The sequence below is a fragment of the Marmota marmota genome, unplaced genomic scaffold (assembly GCF_001458135.2).
Source record: "Marmota marmota marmota unplaced genomic scaffold, marMar, whole genome shotgun sequence".
NCBI lineage: Eukaryota > Metazoa > Chordata > Mammalia > Rodentia > Sciuridae > Marmota > Marmota marmota.
The window spans coordinates 42,062,363-42,080,161 of NW_025999977.1; the positions used below are offsets into that span (position 1 = coordinate 42,062,363).

Sequence of the window (17,799 nt, forward strand, 5' to 3'; positions counted from 1 at the left end):
ATAAGAATAATGATATTCAGGGGCTGAGGTTGTGGCTCAGAGGTAGAGCGCTCACCTACCATGCGTGAAACACCGGGTTTGATCCTCAGCACCACATAAAAAAAAAAAAAATAAAGATATTGTGTTAAAAAAAAAAGAGTAATGATATTCAATGAATTCTCATCTTTAGAATTTAAATTACTAGGAATTTTAAAGAGATAAGATTAAAGTTTTAAATTCAGTTTTGTTTTTTACCCCCAGTGCTGGGGAGTAAGTAAATCCAGGCACATTCCAGCTACATCCCAAAATTTTTGGATTTTGAGATAAGAACTCCCTAAATTGCCCAGGCTAGCCTGGAACTTTATATCTTCCTGCCTGCATCTCCTGAGTTGGGAGTACAGGTGTGGGCCATTGCCGAGGACTCTAGTTGCTTTGGAAGTGAGGAGAGGGTCAGTGCCTCAGGCCGTGCTTGTTAGGTGGTATGGGTTACTTGCAGAGGCTGTTGTTAGCTACAGGTATCTGCTTTGAGTGGCCTGTCCTTGCCGCAAATTCTGAGAGGAGGGTTGACAAAGGACCCATAACTGTCATTCCTCTTAGGCTGTAGAATCCATTGGAGTAGCACCTGTGTCTTCCTCACCTCTTCTCAGGGTGGACACACAGAGGACTCTGGCAGCCCTAGTACAGAGTTGGTCTGCTATCAGTGGTCCTCTTCAGCAGGGCGGACCCTCCCTCCAAGCAGCTGAAAGATCTTTCAAGGACTGTGGACCAAGAGAACTTTCTAGTGGCTTCAGCCCCAGAAAAGGCCTGACAAGGTTTTCTCAAATACCATTGTCAATCCTTACTAGATAAGGGTTGCATACTTCCTGGATCTTCACATCCACCACAAAACATTATCCAGTGGTGTGAAAAGCATGTATACACACACACACACACACACACACACACTCTCTCTCTCTCTCTCACACACACACACACACACACACACACACACACACACAAAACTCACCTATTCCAGGATTCAGAGAGCCCTGAATTTGAGTCATGGGTCTGCCACTAACATTGGAACCTAGAACAAACATCTCCTCTGCCTGTTTGGTCACCTGCAAAATAGAGGCAGTATTGCACATGTATGAAAGTATAAGGCAGGGCTGGGGATGTGGCTCAAGTGGTAGTGCGCTTGCCTGGCATGCGTGCGGCCCGGGTTCGATCCTCAGCACCACATACAAACAAAGATGTTGTGTCCGCCAAAAAAAAAACAAAAAATAAATATTAAAATTCTCTCTCTCTCTCTCTTAAAAAAAAAAAAAGAAAGTATAAGGCAGATGCAAAGGTTTTAGCAAAGAAAGGGGACAGTTTTGATTACTGGTTAGTCGTGTCCATTTGCCTGGAGTTGCTATTTCATGAGAACTACAGAAAGAAGCCAGCCCAGGGTGATTGTTCTGTCATTTGGCTCCTTAAGAGGCTGTTGTTTCCCCTTCCCCTGTGGCTGTGGGCTGTGGGCGCCCTTGCTTCCCGACTGGCCATAGGTCTCCTTTCTCTTGGAAGACTGGAGCTAACACAAGGACCCTGAAGATCTCACTAGGAAAACTGGCAGTTACAGAGAAACTGAGGTCAGCGTTAGGATCACAGCTAGAGGCAACAGGAAGTCTTGTGTTTATTTCCACTTAAAAAATTATTTTAAAAAGAACAACCACCACCACCATACAGCAGTGCTGAAAAGTTTCTTCGTAATTCTACCCCCAAGTTAAATTATTCTTTTCCCTTTTGTATCTTTCTGCCTTTATATGCATACATATAGCCTAGCTTTATCTTCACAGAATACAATCTTGTGTCTTGCCCTTCTCTCTTATCATTTTCTTATTACAATGGTTTTCATTGTGATTTTTTTTATATTTAGAATTAGCCAGCTGGGTTCAGTTTAGATTATACCAATTTTGTTGGCAACACCCAAAACATCATAATCAGGAGCCAGTTGAACAAACCTTCCTCTCTCCATCAGACCTTGGCCACACCCACGTCACAGAGCTTCTTCACAGCCTGTTTGATTTGGTGCTTCTTGACCTTGACCATCACAATAAACACGAGTGTTTTTTCTTCTGTCTTGTTCATGACAGACTCAGTGGTCAGGGGGCACTTGATGATAGCATAGTGCTCAAGCTTCTCCTGGGGGTGCTCTTCTGAGGGTGTTCAGGTTGCTTCTGGAGCCATGGAGTCTTGGCACTGGAGGATAGGTCCAGGCAGGCCATCTTGTGGCCATGATTGCCTTTCAGCATTGCCTTCTTGGCTTTCAAAGCCTTTGCCTTGGCTTCAGCTTTGGGAAGGGCAGGAGATTCCTTCTTTGCTTTTGGTACCATCTTGGTGAAAAGGACCATGATGATCATTTTTATTTTTTTTTTTAATTTTTTAGTTATAGATGGACACAATATCTTTACTTTGTTAATTTATGTGGTGCTAAGGATTGAACCCAGTGCCCCATGCATGCAAAGCAAGTGCTCTACCACTGAGCCACAACCCCAGCCCCACCATGATGATCATTTTTAATGCTGTAAATCTTCCGTCCAGAGGGCATGTCACCATTTGATTAGCCATTTACTGAACACTTGGGCTACTTAGTTTTTCCCATGAGTGTTGTCATGCTGCGGTGCAGACCTTCTTGCACATATATAGTTTTACTTCTTTTTGGTTATTTCCTCTGGATAAATTCCCAGAAGAGCCATTAATGGGGTCAAAGGCTTAGAACATTCCTGTGATTCCTGAAACATATAGCATTTAACTACTATTTTGGGGAAAGCAGGCTCTGCCTGGGTTCTGGGGAGACCAAGTCACATTCATCAGCTGTAGGCCCCAGAGCAATCCTAGCCACTCTGGGTGACCCTCTTCCCTTCCCACTGCACCCCTCTGTGGGACCCATCAGCAAGTATACTTAGATCCCTGCCTCCTTCCTTCCCCAGGAACACAGGTGATAGGGTTTTGGAGTTTTTAACACAGGCCCCAAGAATGGTTATCAGGGATCCTTTACCTGTGTAAGACTGTTTTTCTAGAAGATCCACAGTTAATATCACACACCCTTCAGAAGGGCTAAGACTAAGAAAGGGTTTAGATGCTCTGAAATATAAGGGCCAGCAAGGTCTAGTGCCAGTAGAAAGACACCAACAAAATGGGTTTAAATGAGAAGGAAGGAACAGGGTAGGGGCCAGGGGCTTTCTGGAGAGGTGGCACATGATGGGGTGTTGAAAGGTGTGGGTAGGGAGGGGTGTTCCAGAGAGAGTAATGTCAGAGTGAGGTGTGGTGGCACACACCTGTAATCCCCCAGTGAGGCTGAGGCAGGAAGATCACAAGTTTGAGGCCAGCCCAGGCAACTTAGCGAGACCCTGTCTCAGAATAAAAAGAGCTAGGGATGTAGCTCAGTGGTAAAGTAGCCATGGGTTCAATCCCCAGCACCAAAAAACAAAACAAACAGAGTGATGTCAGAAGCAGAGCTGGACAGGGAGGGGTGCAGAGAAAAGCGAGCATTCCCCCTTGTCTACACTGAGGGCCCTGGGGAAAGCAGTGGGTGATGGAGGCAGGTGGCCAGGCTGAGGGTGCATGGAGCAACAGCAGGGGGAGCCAGGGAGGGAGCTGTGTACAGGGGCGTTGAGGAAGTTCAGATGCCAGGTAGAAGGTGGATTGAAGGGGAGGACCAATAGGCCTGGTGCCAGGGAGGCCTGATTAGAGGCTGGGGATGGGGTGTGGCTCAGTGGTAGAGTGCTTGCCCAGGATGCATAGGCCCTGGGTTCTATCCTTAGCACCTCAGAAAAGAAGAGTCCCAGCTCCTTGCTGCCCACTTGGCCTCTTCCCTCCCTCTCATCTCTACCTACCTGATGTCATTTCCTGCCCCTACACCCACAGCCACCTGCTTCATCCATTTTTTCGTCTATTTCCATGTGCCCTGTCCCCTGGGTATACCTACTTTTTATTAAAACCCATCTTGTTATCAGAATGACTTAAGGTGGACTGTTTGTACTTAACCTTGTGAGGCTGACTGTGAGGTTTCCATAAACCACAGAGGTAAATAGGTGGCCTTAAGTTACAACCTCAGCTTCTTTCTTATGCCTTTAAAGTTGATATAACCTCTTAATCTTCAGAGCTCATATTTGCTCTTGAAAATTGTTACGGAAATATATCATGCAAAAAGTTAAAAGTTCCCACCATCCCACCCCAGAGAGAAGCTCACAGCCTGTCACTTGTGTGAACTTTCTGAGGCACTTATGTTTGGGGCTCTAGGGCTGCCCTGATTTGTGTTCCTGCCTTTACTCTAGATTCATTGACAGTCCTGGAGTCCAGCCCCAAGCAGGAGGCGGCATGTGTGGGCTATCCCTGAGGAGGACTGGCAGTGTTTAGAGGCAAATCAGGACTGTGGTCAGGGACATGTAGCTCCTCACAGGACCGGATTGGACTCTGGTATCCCTAAGGTTCTATAGGGAGTCTAAAGGGGCTTTACTGGAGGGACAGAGCTCTGAAATAGAAGGCAGAAAGGCCTGACCGTGTGAGCCCTGGCTTCTGGGGTGTGTACAGGTGGCTGGAAGGACAGGAGAGCCTTCCCAGACCTGTGTTCCACACCCCTCCCTGGTGAACCTGGGTGGGCCTCCCAGTCCTCGTGCCTCTATGCCTTTCATACTTTAGCAGTCTCCCTGTGTGGGCACGTGGGGGTTTGGGGTGGAGGAGGAAACAGTGGGGGGCTGAAGACTTGAATGGAAGACAGGATCTTTCTTTTGTGTCCCCTTAACCATCCCTTCTGCACTAGACAGCTCATGAGGCCTGGCTGAGTGACCAGGGGTTTCTGCTGACCCTGGGATACCCCACTGGGACTAGAACACCTGTGGCCCACCTGGATGCCCAGAGGAAGACCATACCTCCTCTTTTGTGAGACATCTGCCATCTTGACATCCTCATTCACACTTTTATCAAAGTGATATAAGAAAGGCTGAGGTACCCTGAGCACTTCCTGAGAGTCACACTTTATAGTAATCAGTTACCTAGTCCTGTTTTACCACTGAGGAACAAGGCACAGGAGAGTATGGTGACTTGCCCGGTGTCACGGAGGGAGTGTTGGCAGGCTGGGGCCTGGGCTGGCCGCGACACCCAGGGAATGTTCTCCTAACCCCACCTGTTCCTGCCCTTGTGAGCCTCATGTGTGCCAGGCAGCATGCTTCCTGTGAGCTGGGAACCCCAGACAACTGAGCCCAGAAACCCAGCCCCAGCACTTGCTGCTGAACTCTCATCCCTGGCTGCCTTCACAAGCTGGCAGGGCCCGGGCACTGGCTTTTCTTTTTTTCCCAGAGGTTCATCCTTTTCTCATGCCAAGAGCCTTCTCCCTGGTGCCTGCTTTGTTAGGTCCCAGGAGAGGATCTCAGGTCTCCCAAGAGGGTCCCAACCATCCCTGTGCATCAGATCTCCTCTGCCCTGACCCCACTGGCAGAGGATTAGGGTGCCAAGGGCCAGGATCCTGAGATTTACACGCTTGCACTGCTTGGGCAGTGTAGTCCTGGGAGGCGCTGCTGCTGCTTCCCAGGCTCAGGGGGTGCCAGTCAAGGTGCAATGGGGATGGAAGAAGAGTAAAACTAAGCACTTCAGTTCTTGTTTTTCTGACTAGCCTGGACCCAGGGAACTACACTGTGGACACAGAGCCCATAACCGTCCCTGAGCCCGGCCCGCCTCACTTCTCACCTTCAAGCAGCTGAGCACATGACTGCACTCTGATCTGTCCCCAGGAGCTGATTCACTACAGGGGCACCGCCTCCCTGCCCTCTACTTCATGGTCTCTGACCCTTGATGGCAGCCTCAGCTTCTCCCAGGCTGGCCTCCCTTTCTTTGCTGCCTGGCCCACACACCTCGGTATAGTTACTTCCTTGACATTAGCCACAGTTCTCTTGCTCTTTGACCACCTACAGTCTTCATCCTGCAAAACTTCAGCTTCCAGACGCCATCATCACTGTCCTCCCTAGGGTGCAGGGGTAGCTGTTCTGACTCCTCTGATTTCCCACTTCTGACTCCTGACAACAGTGTCCACTTTCCCTTCTCAGTCTAACCCATGGCTCCCTCACCACACACCCAGTCATAGCTTCCAGGATTGATGGCTCAGCCCATGCTCCTGAGACCTAGTGGCTTCTCAGACAGCACATCCTCAGCCACACTCCTCACTTATCCCTCACATCTGTTTCTCCTTCTTAGTTCTGTATCACAGAGACTGGCACCATCTACCCAGATGCCCAAGCCACGGAGTTCTGGAAAGAGCAAGATAGTAAATATTTTGGCTTTGTGGGCCATATGGTCTTCATCACAACTACCCAGCTCTGTTGTTGGAGCGTGAAAACAGCCAAGAGACAATATGTAAATAAATGAGTGTGGCTGGATGCCAATAAAACTTTATGAAAATAGGCAGTAGCCAGATTTGGCCCACAGACCTCAGTTTGCTGACCCTTGGTCTACATCTAGCTCTTGAGGTGTTTCTGTTTACTGAAACGCTTGCAGTTGCCTGAACCTGGTGTCACGCGTTTATACCTTTGAGTACGTAGCTTCCTCTCACAGGAATGCCCTTAGCACTTTATCCTCAAGACTTGGCCATGCTCACTTCTCAGAAGGCCTCTATGGTGCCCTGATGTCTTCCTCTGTCACATAGCTCTCCTCTGGTCATGACAGTATCATACCGCACTGCATTGATGTCCTGATCTGCGTCCCTGTGAGACCCTAAGCTCTCTGAGGTAGAACTCTTGCTGCCTGTTGTATCGCTGGCACCAGGTATATTGTCAATCTTAGATCAAGTTGAATCTGAATTTCGTGATTGCTCTGCGAAACATGGTGAATGACAGGAAGGAGACTTAGGACTCAGTGTAGTGGCTGACACAGGAATGACTGCACTTGTAGAAAGAGGATGATGCTGAGCTGGGGTTTATTGGGGCATTTCTAACCTGTGTCAGTGCTGGGAAGGGGCTGTTGTGATGGTGGGCCTTCCTGGGCAAGCTGCCTGTTCTCCCCAGCTTCCCAGTGTGGGTCTGTGGGGCCTCTGTTAGAGGTCTTTGTTCCTGGCTAACATCTCTCACCAGGATTGGGGGTTTCTTTCCAGAAGAGTCTGAACTTCCCCTCCAACCCCGTCCTCCTCCCAGGAAAACCTTATGCTCTCCATCCTGCCCAAGCACGTAGCTGATGAGATGTTGAAGGACATGAAGAAAGATGAGAGCCAGAAGGACCAGCAGCAGTTTAACACCATGTACATGTACCGGCATGAGAACGTCAGGTGCGATGGCTGAGACCCATCCCCAGCAGAAGGGCCAAAGGAACGTGGCTCCTGGGATTTGCTGAGCACCGTGGGTTTGGTTTTCCTGGGGACTAGAGGCAGGGCCATCCCACTGTGTGCACCTCAGCTCCACTGAACTCCACAGTCCTGTGGAGGAAATGTACTGGCAGATATCAGTTAAAATGTGCTTTATGCAGCCTGTTCTATTCTGTCATTGTATGAATGTCACTCAGGAGAAGGAAAGGGTTCCTAAAAGGTTGTCTGTCATTCAGGGGCAGCTCTAAAAAAAAGGATGCGTTCAGCCAGGGGTAGGGTTTGACCAGTTGGAGGGTGGTCCCCAGGTACAACTGGAGAGGGAAGCATGCAGAGGGGACTTCAGCAAGGATAAGTTGTAATGTCGGAGCCCTGAATTTGCCTGGAAACACCAAAGTCTCACTGTGCTGGGGGGATGAGCAAGACCTTCTTCCACTGTTAGCCTGGCTGTCCTGTGAGTTGGCAGGAGCTGGCAGTAGAGTCAGGTGGGGGTCTGGAGCCTCATTGCCTGCCGTCCCCTCTCCTGCAGCATCCTCTTTGCAGACATCGTGGGCTTCACCCAGCTGTCGTCTGCCTGCAGTGCCCAGGAGCTTGTGAAGCTGCTCAATGAGCTCTTTGCCCGCTTTGACAAGCTGGCAGCTGTAAGTACCCACTGCATCAGCTGTCCTTGGTCGTTCCCTGGCTCAGTAATTCCCCCATTGGTCCTTCCTTTTGCTTGCTTTGCCGCTGCTCCATGTCCAGAAGGGACTGGGAGCACACACATGCCCTTCCCTTTCAGAAATACCACCAGCTGCGAATCAAGATCCTGGGTGACTGTTACTACTGCATCTGTGGACTGCCTGACTACCGGGAGGACCATGCTGTCTGCTCCATCCTCATGGGGCTTGCCATGGTGGAGGCCATCTCGTGAGTGGGTGCCTTTGGCAGCGAGGGGCTCCCAGGGCAGGCTTCTTGGCCCTGGCTGGGGAGAAGGCGGCCTTTCACTGGTCTAAGCAGATGCCAGGAATCTGCCTGAGGTGTGGGATAAGGTTGAATCCTCAACCTTGGCAAGTCAGGACATGGCTTCTCCACAGCCTCTGGCCATGCCTCAGCCTTTGGTGACCTCATTCTCTCTATCAAAAGTTGCTTTGTGAAAACCATCACACTGCTCCATGTTTTCCTGAGGACCCGCCTCCCCAAGAGTTCTCCCCTTTTTCTGTTTTCTCACCATGACCCTCTAAGACAGATGCAGTTCAGGGACAGCCCTTCCCATGTCAACATGAAGTGAATGCTGGGTCCCATGCCATAGACGGTGGTAGGGTGGCATTGGAACCTGCCCTTTGCTCCAGCGCCCCACAAGAGCTGGGGAGCAGGCTTCCCCTTGTGCTGCTCCACATGAAACTGGTTTCTCTGGTGGCCCAGGAGAGGGTGGAAAAAGAAGCTCTTAGGAGGCTTCTCCCCTCTAATGGAGCCCAGATGTCATGTGCTCTTCCCTTTGGCCTCTAGGAGCAGCTCTGCATTCTTAGTCTCTCAGGTTAAGCCCCTCTTCCTTTAGCTTGGAAAGACACAAAGGCAGTCCCCCCCTGGGGTGACAGTAGTTCAGGATTAGAAACTTTAATCTCTACTCCCCCAGCAGGCCGATTTTTGAAATTTGTATTAGTCTTTTTCTGGAGTTGTTAAGCAAGTTACTCTTCTCAGAGGTTGTTTACCTCTGTGTCTGCAGCGTACAGGATGCTGGGCACATTCTAGATTCTCGATGGAACAGTAACTTTATGAATGAATAAGTGAACAACTTGAAGAGAGAAATTAGAGGTCCCTCAGGGGAAGAGAGTACTATGTCCCCAGACACCTTGCCCCAAGTCTCACTGACCTGTGATTGTTGGATCTACTGCTAGGTCCTGCCCTGTCTTGTCCCCAGTTGCAGCTGCTCAGCGGAAGCAGGAAGCCTCAGGGCATGTGCTAGGCCCCTCAGCCTGGAGGGGAGGGCAGCTCATGCAGAATTCTCTTGCAGGGAGAGCGAGGCTGCCTCACACAGAGCTGAACCCTAACACCTCTGTGTGCCTGGCAGGTATGTGCGGGAGAAGACCAAGACTGGGGTGGACATGCGTGTGGGGGTGCACACAGGCACTGTGCTGGGTGGTGTCCTGGGCCAGAAGCGCTGGCAGTACGATGTGTGGTCCACCGATGTCACTGTGGCCAACAAGATGGAGGCTGGAGGCATTCCTGGGTGAGTATGCCTTCAGTGTAGGCAGGTGTAAGGATCTATGAAGGGAACATCTCATCCACCCTCAAGGCAGTGGCCCTAATGAGGGACAAAAGGCCTTGAGGGCCCCCTTTCCACCCAGTAGCAGTGTTCCTTCCCTCCTACTTATGCCTGGCTAAGGCCACTCTGAGACCTTCCTCTGGGAGCCTGCCTCTGCAGCAGTCTGTCCTGTACTTACTGATGTTAAAGTTCAGGACTCCTGAAAGGTGTCATGACTAGTAATAATCAGGCAGCAGGCCTGGAGGCCATACTTTATGGCTTACAGCCCCTCGCACGGCTCTCTCACACGGCTCTCTTGAGCTCTTCTACAGAACCAGAACCAAATATCCTGGCAGGCCCTGCCCTTAGGGTGGACAGGCCAAGCTCAGCCTTCCCACCAGGGCAGGGAGCTTCCTCAGAGACAGTTCCATTTCTGTCCTCTGGTGACTCAGAGTGGGTTTTACCACCCGTTGGCATCAGGCTTGCAACTGAGAATCATGCAAGATAGGGAATAATCAGCTTATGACGTTATTCGAGTTCAGAGCTTATTACATTCCTTATCTCATTTGATGCTCTCAATAGTCCACGAGGAAAAACTGTGTTCTTTGTTTTAAAGACCCAATGCTGGGGCTCAGGGAAGTGGATGCCACACTGTCTACACAGCTAGTTAGCCACAAGACTGTCCCCACTTGGCCTCTGCCCTACATACCCGGGGATACAGGCCAGAGCAGCAGCCAGTGCCTGTGATGCACTGACCATCCCTAGTACAGGCAAAGGCTGTCTCTGACACATGCTCAAGGCCCCCCTCTGCAATCCAGGCGTGTGCACATCTCCCAAAGCACCATGGACTGCCTGAAAGGAGAGTTCGATGTGGAGCCAGGTGATGGGGGCAGCCGTTGTGATTACCTAGATGAGAAGGGCATCGAAACCTACCTCATCATTGCCTCCAGGCCAGAGGTGAAGAAAACAGCCACCCAAAATGGCCTCAATGGCTCGGTAAGTTCCCTACCACACCTCTGGAGCAGAGATTTGGAAAGGAAGGAATTAAAACGATCTTATTTTTTTTAAAGAACAGTTATAAAAGAGAGGTTGGTGGGACTTGAAGATGGCTGACTATGAGAGGCAAGAGGCAGGCTGATGTAAAGAATTACTCTGCATCCTGTGGTGCAGGAGTCCAGTGGTAGTGTCTTTCAGAGGCAAGGTGATTGTAGGGGAGACAGTGTCTTTCATGGTAAGTTGGAATTAAGATGATTGCAGTATATCCCGAGACAAATCCAGAAGGGAGGCTTCTGTAGTTGTGTAAGTAGCTGAAGCCACGAGTGGCTTGAATGCCAGGGAGAATATGCAGAATGAGGTGGGGCAGCCATCGAGGAGGAGGAAACTAAAGCCAGGGCAGGTTTCTTGAGTGGGAAATGAAGAAGAAACAGGCCCTGAAGTGGCACACATCTTAAAACCCAGTGACATGGAAGGTTAAGGCAGGAGGATCAAAAGTTTGAGACCAGCTTCTGCATCTTAGATCCCATCTCAAAAAATAAAAAGGCCTGGGAATGTAGCTCAGTGGTAAATTGCTCCTGGGCTCAAACCTCAGTACAAAGAAGGGTGGGGAGAGGAAAGGTACAGAAACAACAGAGCCATCTGTGGTCCTGCCCTCTGTCTGTTCTCTCCACAGTGGCTCCCATGGTCCCTTTCTGCTCACCTGCTCCAACAGCCCTGGCCCCCTGGCTGCCACTCATCCTCAGAGTAGCCCAAGGCTACTCTGGAGCCTTTGCACTGGGAATTCCCTTTTGACTTACTCCTTCATTTATTACTGAAATGTCATCTTCACAGTGACACTACCTCTTTACTAAAGGACTCCCAACTACCTCTACGCCCACCGTCCTACTCACCCAGCCATCTTTCTATGAACTGCATCTTTTCCTTATCTATTTTGCCAATGTCTGCCCTTCTTCATGAGAATATCTGGTCCACCAGTTTAGACCATTTTGTCTGTACTCCACAAATACTTACTGGTTGAATGAATGAACTAGTTAGCCACAAGACTGCATTTCCCGTTTCCCCTGCAGTACAGTGTTTCACTCACTCTGTCAAGGAAAAATTCACTGGTTTCTGGAGGTTTTTCAGACCAAGAAGCAGTTGCAAGGCCCTCCACGAAAACAGATCCCAGTCACTGTCACTGAGTTACTGTTTTGAAGAAGGAATTAGACCAATTGGGTCTTCTGTTTAGAAAACTTTTGATAAAAATTGATATTAGAAAATGACAGCATTTTAAAATTAATGTTCTAGAGGAGAAACTGAATAGTGGAATTTCTAGGTCAGTGAGGCTTCAACAACTCTAGTGGGAAGATTCTAGAATAATAGTAGACCGCCTACAGACTGGAATGTGCAGCAGACAGTATCTGGAGACCTTGATGGATGCTTCTTTCTACTGCAGGCCCTACCAAATGGAGCTCCAACCTCAAAGCCCAGCTCCCCTGCCCTTATTGAGACAAAGGAACCCAATGGGAGTGCCCAGGCCAGTGGCTCCACATCGGAGGAGGCTGAGGAGCAGGAGGCCCAGGTAGGCCCAGAGCAAGGACTCACCAAGGGCCAACTTGTGGGTAGGAACTGGGAAGAGGTAGGTTTGCTGCAGTAGGATGGAGGCACATACTGGAAGTGGGAGGCTTTGTCACTAGCCTGGATGCTGCTCCTTTTTAGCAGTGACCACATTTAGACAGTATAACTGTCTCTTCATCAGTTACATGAAGTCAAGTGGGTAAGTTCCAAGAGGCATGTGCCTGTGAGGCCTCCTGTAGTCACATGGCCCAGAATCCTACAGGTTTGAGATCAGTGAGGACATCCATGGAAAATTCTATAGGATCCGAGACTGTTTTATCCAGAGTGAGACTTCTATGCTAGACTTACCCCTCTGGCTAGGTCAAACCCACAAGTTCCATGCACAGATGGACATTTCCAAAGCCCACACTAGTAACGACTAGTATGCTGACCCAGAGAATGGGCATGTCTTGGGAGATGATCCAGAACCGCCCCCACTGCCAAGGAGCTCTTAGGGGCTGGAGATGTGGCTCCGCGGTACAGTACCTGCTGAGCACACTTGAGGTCCTGGTTTCCATCTCCAGCACTGCAGAAAACCAAAGAACATCCTTAGCACTAAGGAGCCAGCTGAGTGGATACACTGACAAAGGTGAACTGGAGATGGGGCTCTCTGCCTTGCTTGGCTGGTCTCTCTGTGCAACGAGAGGAGAGTTGTTCCCAAGGCCTTTGTGTCTGACATCAGAGAAGGTGGTAGACAAAGCTTAACGTGACTGGCTTTTCCTTGAGCAATCAGTATTCCACAGCTTTTCCTGATTAGTGATTTTCTTGATGAAAAGTGGACTTACAGATTTGATATAACTCAATAACATGTACATAGAGGTGGCTTTAGCAGCCTGTGACTCTTCATGTCCTAATCATTAGCTTTTGTCACTATGCTCCAGGGTATGCTTCCTGAACGTAGGCTCTTGGTGCCTAAAGAGCCCAGCCGNAGAAAAAGACTAATACAAATTTCAAAAATCGGCCTGCTGGGGGAGTAGAGATTAAAGTTTCTAATCCTGAACTACTGTCACCCCAGGGGGGGACTGGGACTGGGGAAGCAGGGATTATCTGGGGTAGGGTCAAACTCGGCACAGTTGAGTTGAAGACTAGGGAGTCCTGGCTCTGGCTCCCTGGTGCACTCCTGGACCTGCTGTGACAGCTCCAACACTCTTGTTATTTGGACTGACAGCTATGTAGTCATAACTGGAGTTGTATTTTTAGAGTTGATACCTTTCCTTTGTGACTAGGACTAAGGTGGCAGAAGCCCCAGCACTGCCCACCTTCCCCTTTTCAGCCCACTAGCAACAAAGACATTCTCTACCCTCCCATCATACCCTATTCATACTCCTTTGCAAAATGGGCCAGATGTGAGCTTTTGCCATTCCCTTAAGCCCTAGGGTTGGAGGTCACTTGTGCCCTCAAAGATGTCAACATGTAGGGCTTCATGTGACCCCTCTTCCAGCAGGAGGATGTGACAGAACTGCACTCTACAGTACTGCCTTGAATTCTAACCTCCTAATCAGGTGTCAAGGGGCTGCTTCCCAAAACACTGTCATCAGCAGACTAGGGGTCTAGAAAGACCAGACAGGATTGGTTCAGCTTTGGGTCCAAGCAGGATGAAGCAACATGGGAGCATCAGGAAGACTTCCTGTGAAAATGTTTTTTAGAGATAATGGGCCTAGTCCTCAGGAGCATGACTCTTTTGTTCCCTTCCCCCTCTACCCTCATCCTTCCCAAATCTTCTCATTGTATTACCCCATCAGCCCTACTGACTCTGCCTCTCTGGCTTGCAGGCAGACAACCCCTCGTTTCCCAACCCCCGCCGGAGGCTGCGCCTCCAAGACCTGGCTGACCGTGTGGTGGATGCTTCTGAGGATGAGCATGAGCTCAACCAGCTACTCAATGAGGCCCTGCTGGAGCGAGAGTCTGCCCAGGTGTAAGTGGCCACTGCAGAGGTCCTGGAATACTGCTTCTCACAGGCCCTTATGTGGGGTACAGGAAACCAGTCATATGAAATATGGTCCCACTCATAGGATGTAGCAGATGTGGCATTTGTGGTTCACGGGGCTTGTTTCTACTGCAGGGTAAAGAAGAGAAACACCTTTCTCCTATCCATGCGGTTCATGGACCCAGAGATGGAAATCCGCTACTCAGTGGAGAAGGAAAAGCAGAGCGGGGCTGCCTTCAGCTGTTCCTGTGTGGTCCTGCTCTGCACAGCCCTGGTTGAGATACTCATTGACCCCTGGTAAGGGAGGGGCAGTGGAGGGGACCAATAGGCCAGGAGAGGGAGAAAGGTGAGGGACCTCCTAGGGCACAGAGGTGTGAGAGGCAGGCACCTCAGCTGGAGCCCAGTGTCAGGGCATAGGCCCCATCTCTGCTCCATGCACCTTCCTTCTCTGTCTCTGCACCAGAATGGGGTTCTAAGCAGGACAAGAAAGCTAGGGGACAGAGGTATTCAAGAGGATTAGAAAACTTGGCTGGATAGGCCCCAGGGGTTTGGGGGAAAAGAATGGGGATGCTGCCTTAACCTGTCACCAAGGCCAGCCTGGCTTCCCTTTCTTGGCTTATCTTAGTAAAGCCAGATTCTAGGGTGAGCACAGATGTCCTCAGCAGTAGGTCCTTTGGTGCAAGTAGGGTGTTCCAGAGTTCTTGCACAACTCTTAAGCCCCACCTGAAAGATAAACATGACTCTGCCAGTCTCTGGTGGCTGATTAGCAACTCCCTCCTGCCCAGGCATTCCCATTAGAGAGCAGGTGTGTGGAGCCTGTGTGGATCTGTTTTAGTAGCTGTAAAAAGCCTTGGCCTCAGCCACACCATCTCAAGTTCCAGATGGAGCACTGTGGCAGGTGCTCTTGGAACCCAGTGCACTCATCTGTAAAGTAAGGGTGATGATCCCATCCTGGCAAACTCTCAAGATTGTTTTGAGATCAAAGTCATTCAGTTTGCAAATATTTATATATACTTTGTGCTTGAGAATTAAGGTCTAGAGATACAGCAGTGAACAAAGCATAAAGAAATCCCTGCTTCCATCAAACTTAGAATCTCATAGGGAAAGTCACACATGGATATTTAAATAATTTAAAGTATATACCCAGACAGTGGTAAGTATTTCAGATAAAAATTAAAGCAAGGATAGAAGTTTACATATTTTTTATAGGTCACTCAGAGCAGAGCTCACTGATGAGGTGGTAATTCAGTAAAGCACTGAAGGGGGCGAGGAGCAGGCTTTCTGCTATCTGGGGGTGACTGTCTCAGTCAATGTTGAGGCACAGCGGGTCTAGCCTCTCTGGAGGCACAGCAAGGGCTTAATGCTGCTGGAATGGGGGGAGCTGCAGGGACAGTGGTAGGAATGAATCAAGGTAGAGAGTTCGGGCCTTAGAGGCCATAGCAGGGTGCTGGCTCTCTTCAAATGGGAGGGCAATGGAGGAATATAAGCAGAGTAGTCACCTGTTGGGGCACATATTTGAGAATGATCCCTCTGCTATGTTGAGCAGAGTTTAATGAGCAAGAGTGCAAACAGTAAGACCAGTAAGGGGTGATGGCATTGACCCAAACAAACCATGTGATGGCACTTTAGGCCAGGCTGAAGTTAGAGAAGAGGATACGAGGTTGGATTCTGACTTTTATTGTGGGAGAGTTGGCTTCTAAATATATTTTTGACACAAAGCTGGCAGCATTTGCTGACATTGGTTTTGAGGTATGAAAAATGAATGATGCCTCTAAGGTTTTTGACCGGTATCTGGCAGAATGGAGTTGCCATTAACCAAAAGATGGACAATATAGGAAAAGGAACATTGGAGAGGCAAAGATCAGGAATTTGGTTTTGGCTATGTTAAATTTGAGATGCCTACAGACACTGTCCATAGGTAGCTGAGTTGTAATCTGGGAACTGGGGAGATACTGGAGTGGAGATGCCAACTTGGAAGTCATCTCCTCACAGGGTACATTAAGAGCATGAGACATGATGAAATCCTCAAGGGAGACTGTAGGTGCAAAGAGAAGTAGGTCAAGGCCTAAGCTGAGTGGTACAACTGTGTATAGAGATAGGAAGACAGAAAGAACCAGCAGAGAGTGAAAAGATCCTGAAAACCAAGTGAGAATGTTTCAAGGAATTAAGAGATGACCTCAAACTGGACAGGGGATTTAGCAACATGAGGTTTCTGAAGCTCTTCACTCTCTGTGAAAGGGTGAAATGGGAATGGGCACGAGGACCTCAGTGAGAGCAGATTTCTCAGTGAATGGGATGGACTGGATGTGGAAGGACCTTGCCACTGAGGCTCTGAGGAGTCAAAGGATACGTCAGACATAGCCACCCTCAGCAGGAGTTCTGAACTGTTTACCATGGTTACAAAGCAGATGCTCATTCCTAAGAATCCCTTCCCAAGATTTTTTTTTTTTTTTTAATATTTAGTTGTAGATGGACACAATCTCTTAATTTATTTTTGTGGTGCTGAGGATCAAATCCAGAGCCTCACGCTGGGCAAGTGCTCTACCACTGAGTTACAACCCCAGCCACCCCAAGTTTTTATTGGGCCATTTGGCATATCTGTGGCTCTTTAACCTTTATCTGGGAAATGTCCCAGAGGACAATTGGGGAGGTGGTGCACTCCCAGGCCCTGTACTCAGTGATATCGCACTGCCTAGGGCCTCTCGTTTTGTGCAGCAGCAATTCTCTGGTGTCACATGTAACTGCAGGCACAAGCCTGTGCCATGCTTGTCTCTACTCTCCAAGCTCCTCACCTAATCTCACTTGTACTTTAATCATCATTTCTCTGCCATAGGCTGATGACAAACTATGTGACCTTTGTGGTTGGGGAGATTCTACTCCTGATCCTGACCATCTGTTCAATGGCTGCCATCTTCCCACGGGTAAGAAGCATTGTCTGTTGGGCTTGGAAGCTTCTGGAAGAGAATGCACTTCTATAAAACTGCATACTAAAGGATCTATTCTTCCTGACAAATTCTGACTCTTGTCTTTTATTGGGATGATTTAGGCATTTATCCACTCCCTCCCTCATTCATACATCCATTCATCTGTTCACTATCAGCTAAGCAAACCCTCTGGGCTGGACTCAGATGGGCCATGGTACTACAGCATACAAGTAAGGTAATCTGGATAAAGGGGAACCTGGGTAGAAAGGCAATGCAGGCCTGGCTGGAAGGTGGGTTGGCTCTGACTATGAAAGACCTTAAAAGCCAGACTAAAGGGATTAAGACTTTCTCCTGCAGGCACAGGGGGTGCCAGGCAGTGTTTGATCAGAAGGATAAGAGAAAAGGAGTGTTTTAGAGAAATCGGACAGGTGGCTTGCAAGGTAACCTGGGGGATTTAGGTGTAATGACCTAGGAAAGGGTGGGATAGGTGGTTAGGCAGAAGGCTGGTCCTGAAAGTTGTTCCTTACCCTGTCCTATGCTCTTGGACATGGAGAGTGACTGGCCAGTGTTGTCCATGCTCCTGGGATGGTCAGCATTTTTGCCAAGTGGCAACTGGAGGCCATGGAGTTGCATGCACACACACACCTGAAGGACTGATAAAGAGTACCTGGACTCTGGCACTGTCTTCTTAGTGTGGTCCCACTTGATCAGTTTTTGAGTGACCCAGTGGCAAGGCACTTTTTAGGTTCCTAGGAATAGAGTATGGGAGCAACAAGAGTTATCAGTAGTCATGTATACTGGACAAAGGGCTATCAAAGGCTCATGACCCTTGAAATTCTATTCCTTCTAG

General features: G+C 49.2%; 1 protein-coding gene and 1 pseudogene across 5 annotated transcripts in view; one reads left to right on the forward strand and one right to left on the reverse strand.

The window, feature by feature from the left end:
• The window catches only part of Adcy3 (adenylate cyclase 3), an 84,440-nt gene that overhangs the window by 57,362 nt on the left and 9,279 nt on the right, over positions 1 to 17,799 (forward strand). For all 5 annotated transcript variants that reach the window (XM_048804723.1, XM_048804724.1, XM_048804725.1 and 2 more), the window contains 9 exons: positions 7,122 to 7,252; positions 7,815 to 7,926; positions 8,064 to 8,191; positions 9,333 to 9,491; positions 10,325 to 10,502; positions 11,938 to 12,063; positions 13,871 to 14,013; positions 14,161 to 14,322; positions 16,859 to 16,946. In XM_048804723.1, the coding sequence (XP_048660680.1) occupies positions 7,122 to 7,252; positions 7,815 to 7,926; positions 8,064 to 8,191; positions 9,333 to 9,491; positions 10,325 to 10,502; positions 11,938 to 12,063; positions 13,871 to 14,013; positions 14,161 to 14,322; positions 16,859 to 16,946 (1,227 nt within the window). The remainder of the gene's footprint in view (positions 1 to 7,121; positions 7,253 to 7,814; positions 7,927 to 8,063; positions 8,192 to 9,332; positions 9,492 to 10,324; positions 10,503 to 11,937; positions 12,064 to 13,870; positions 14,014 to 14,160; positions 14,323 to 16,858; positions 16,947 to 17,799) is intronic.
• Positions 1,610 to 7,125, reverse strand: LOC125617237 (annotated as a pseudogene).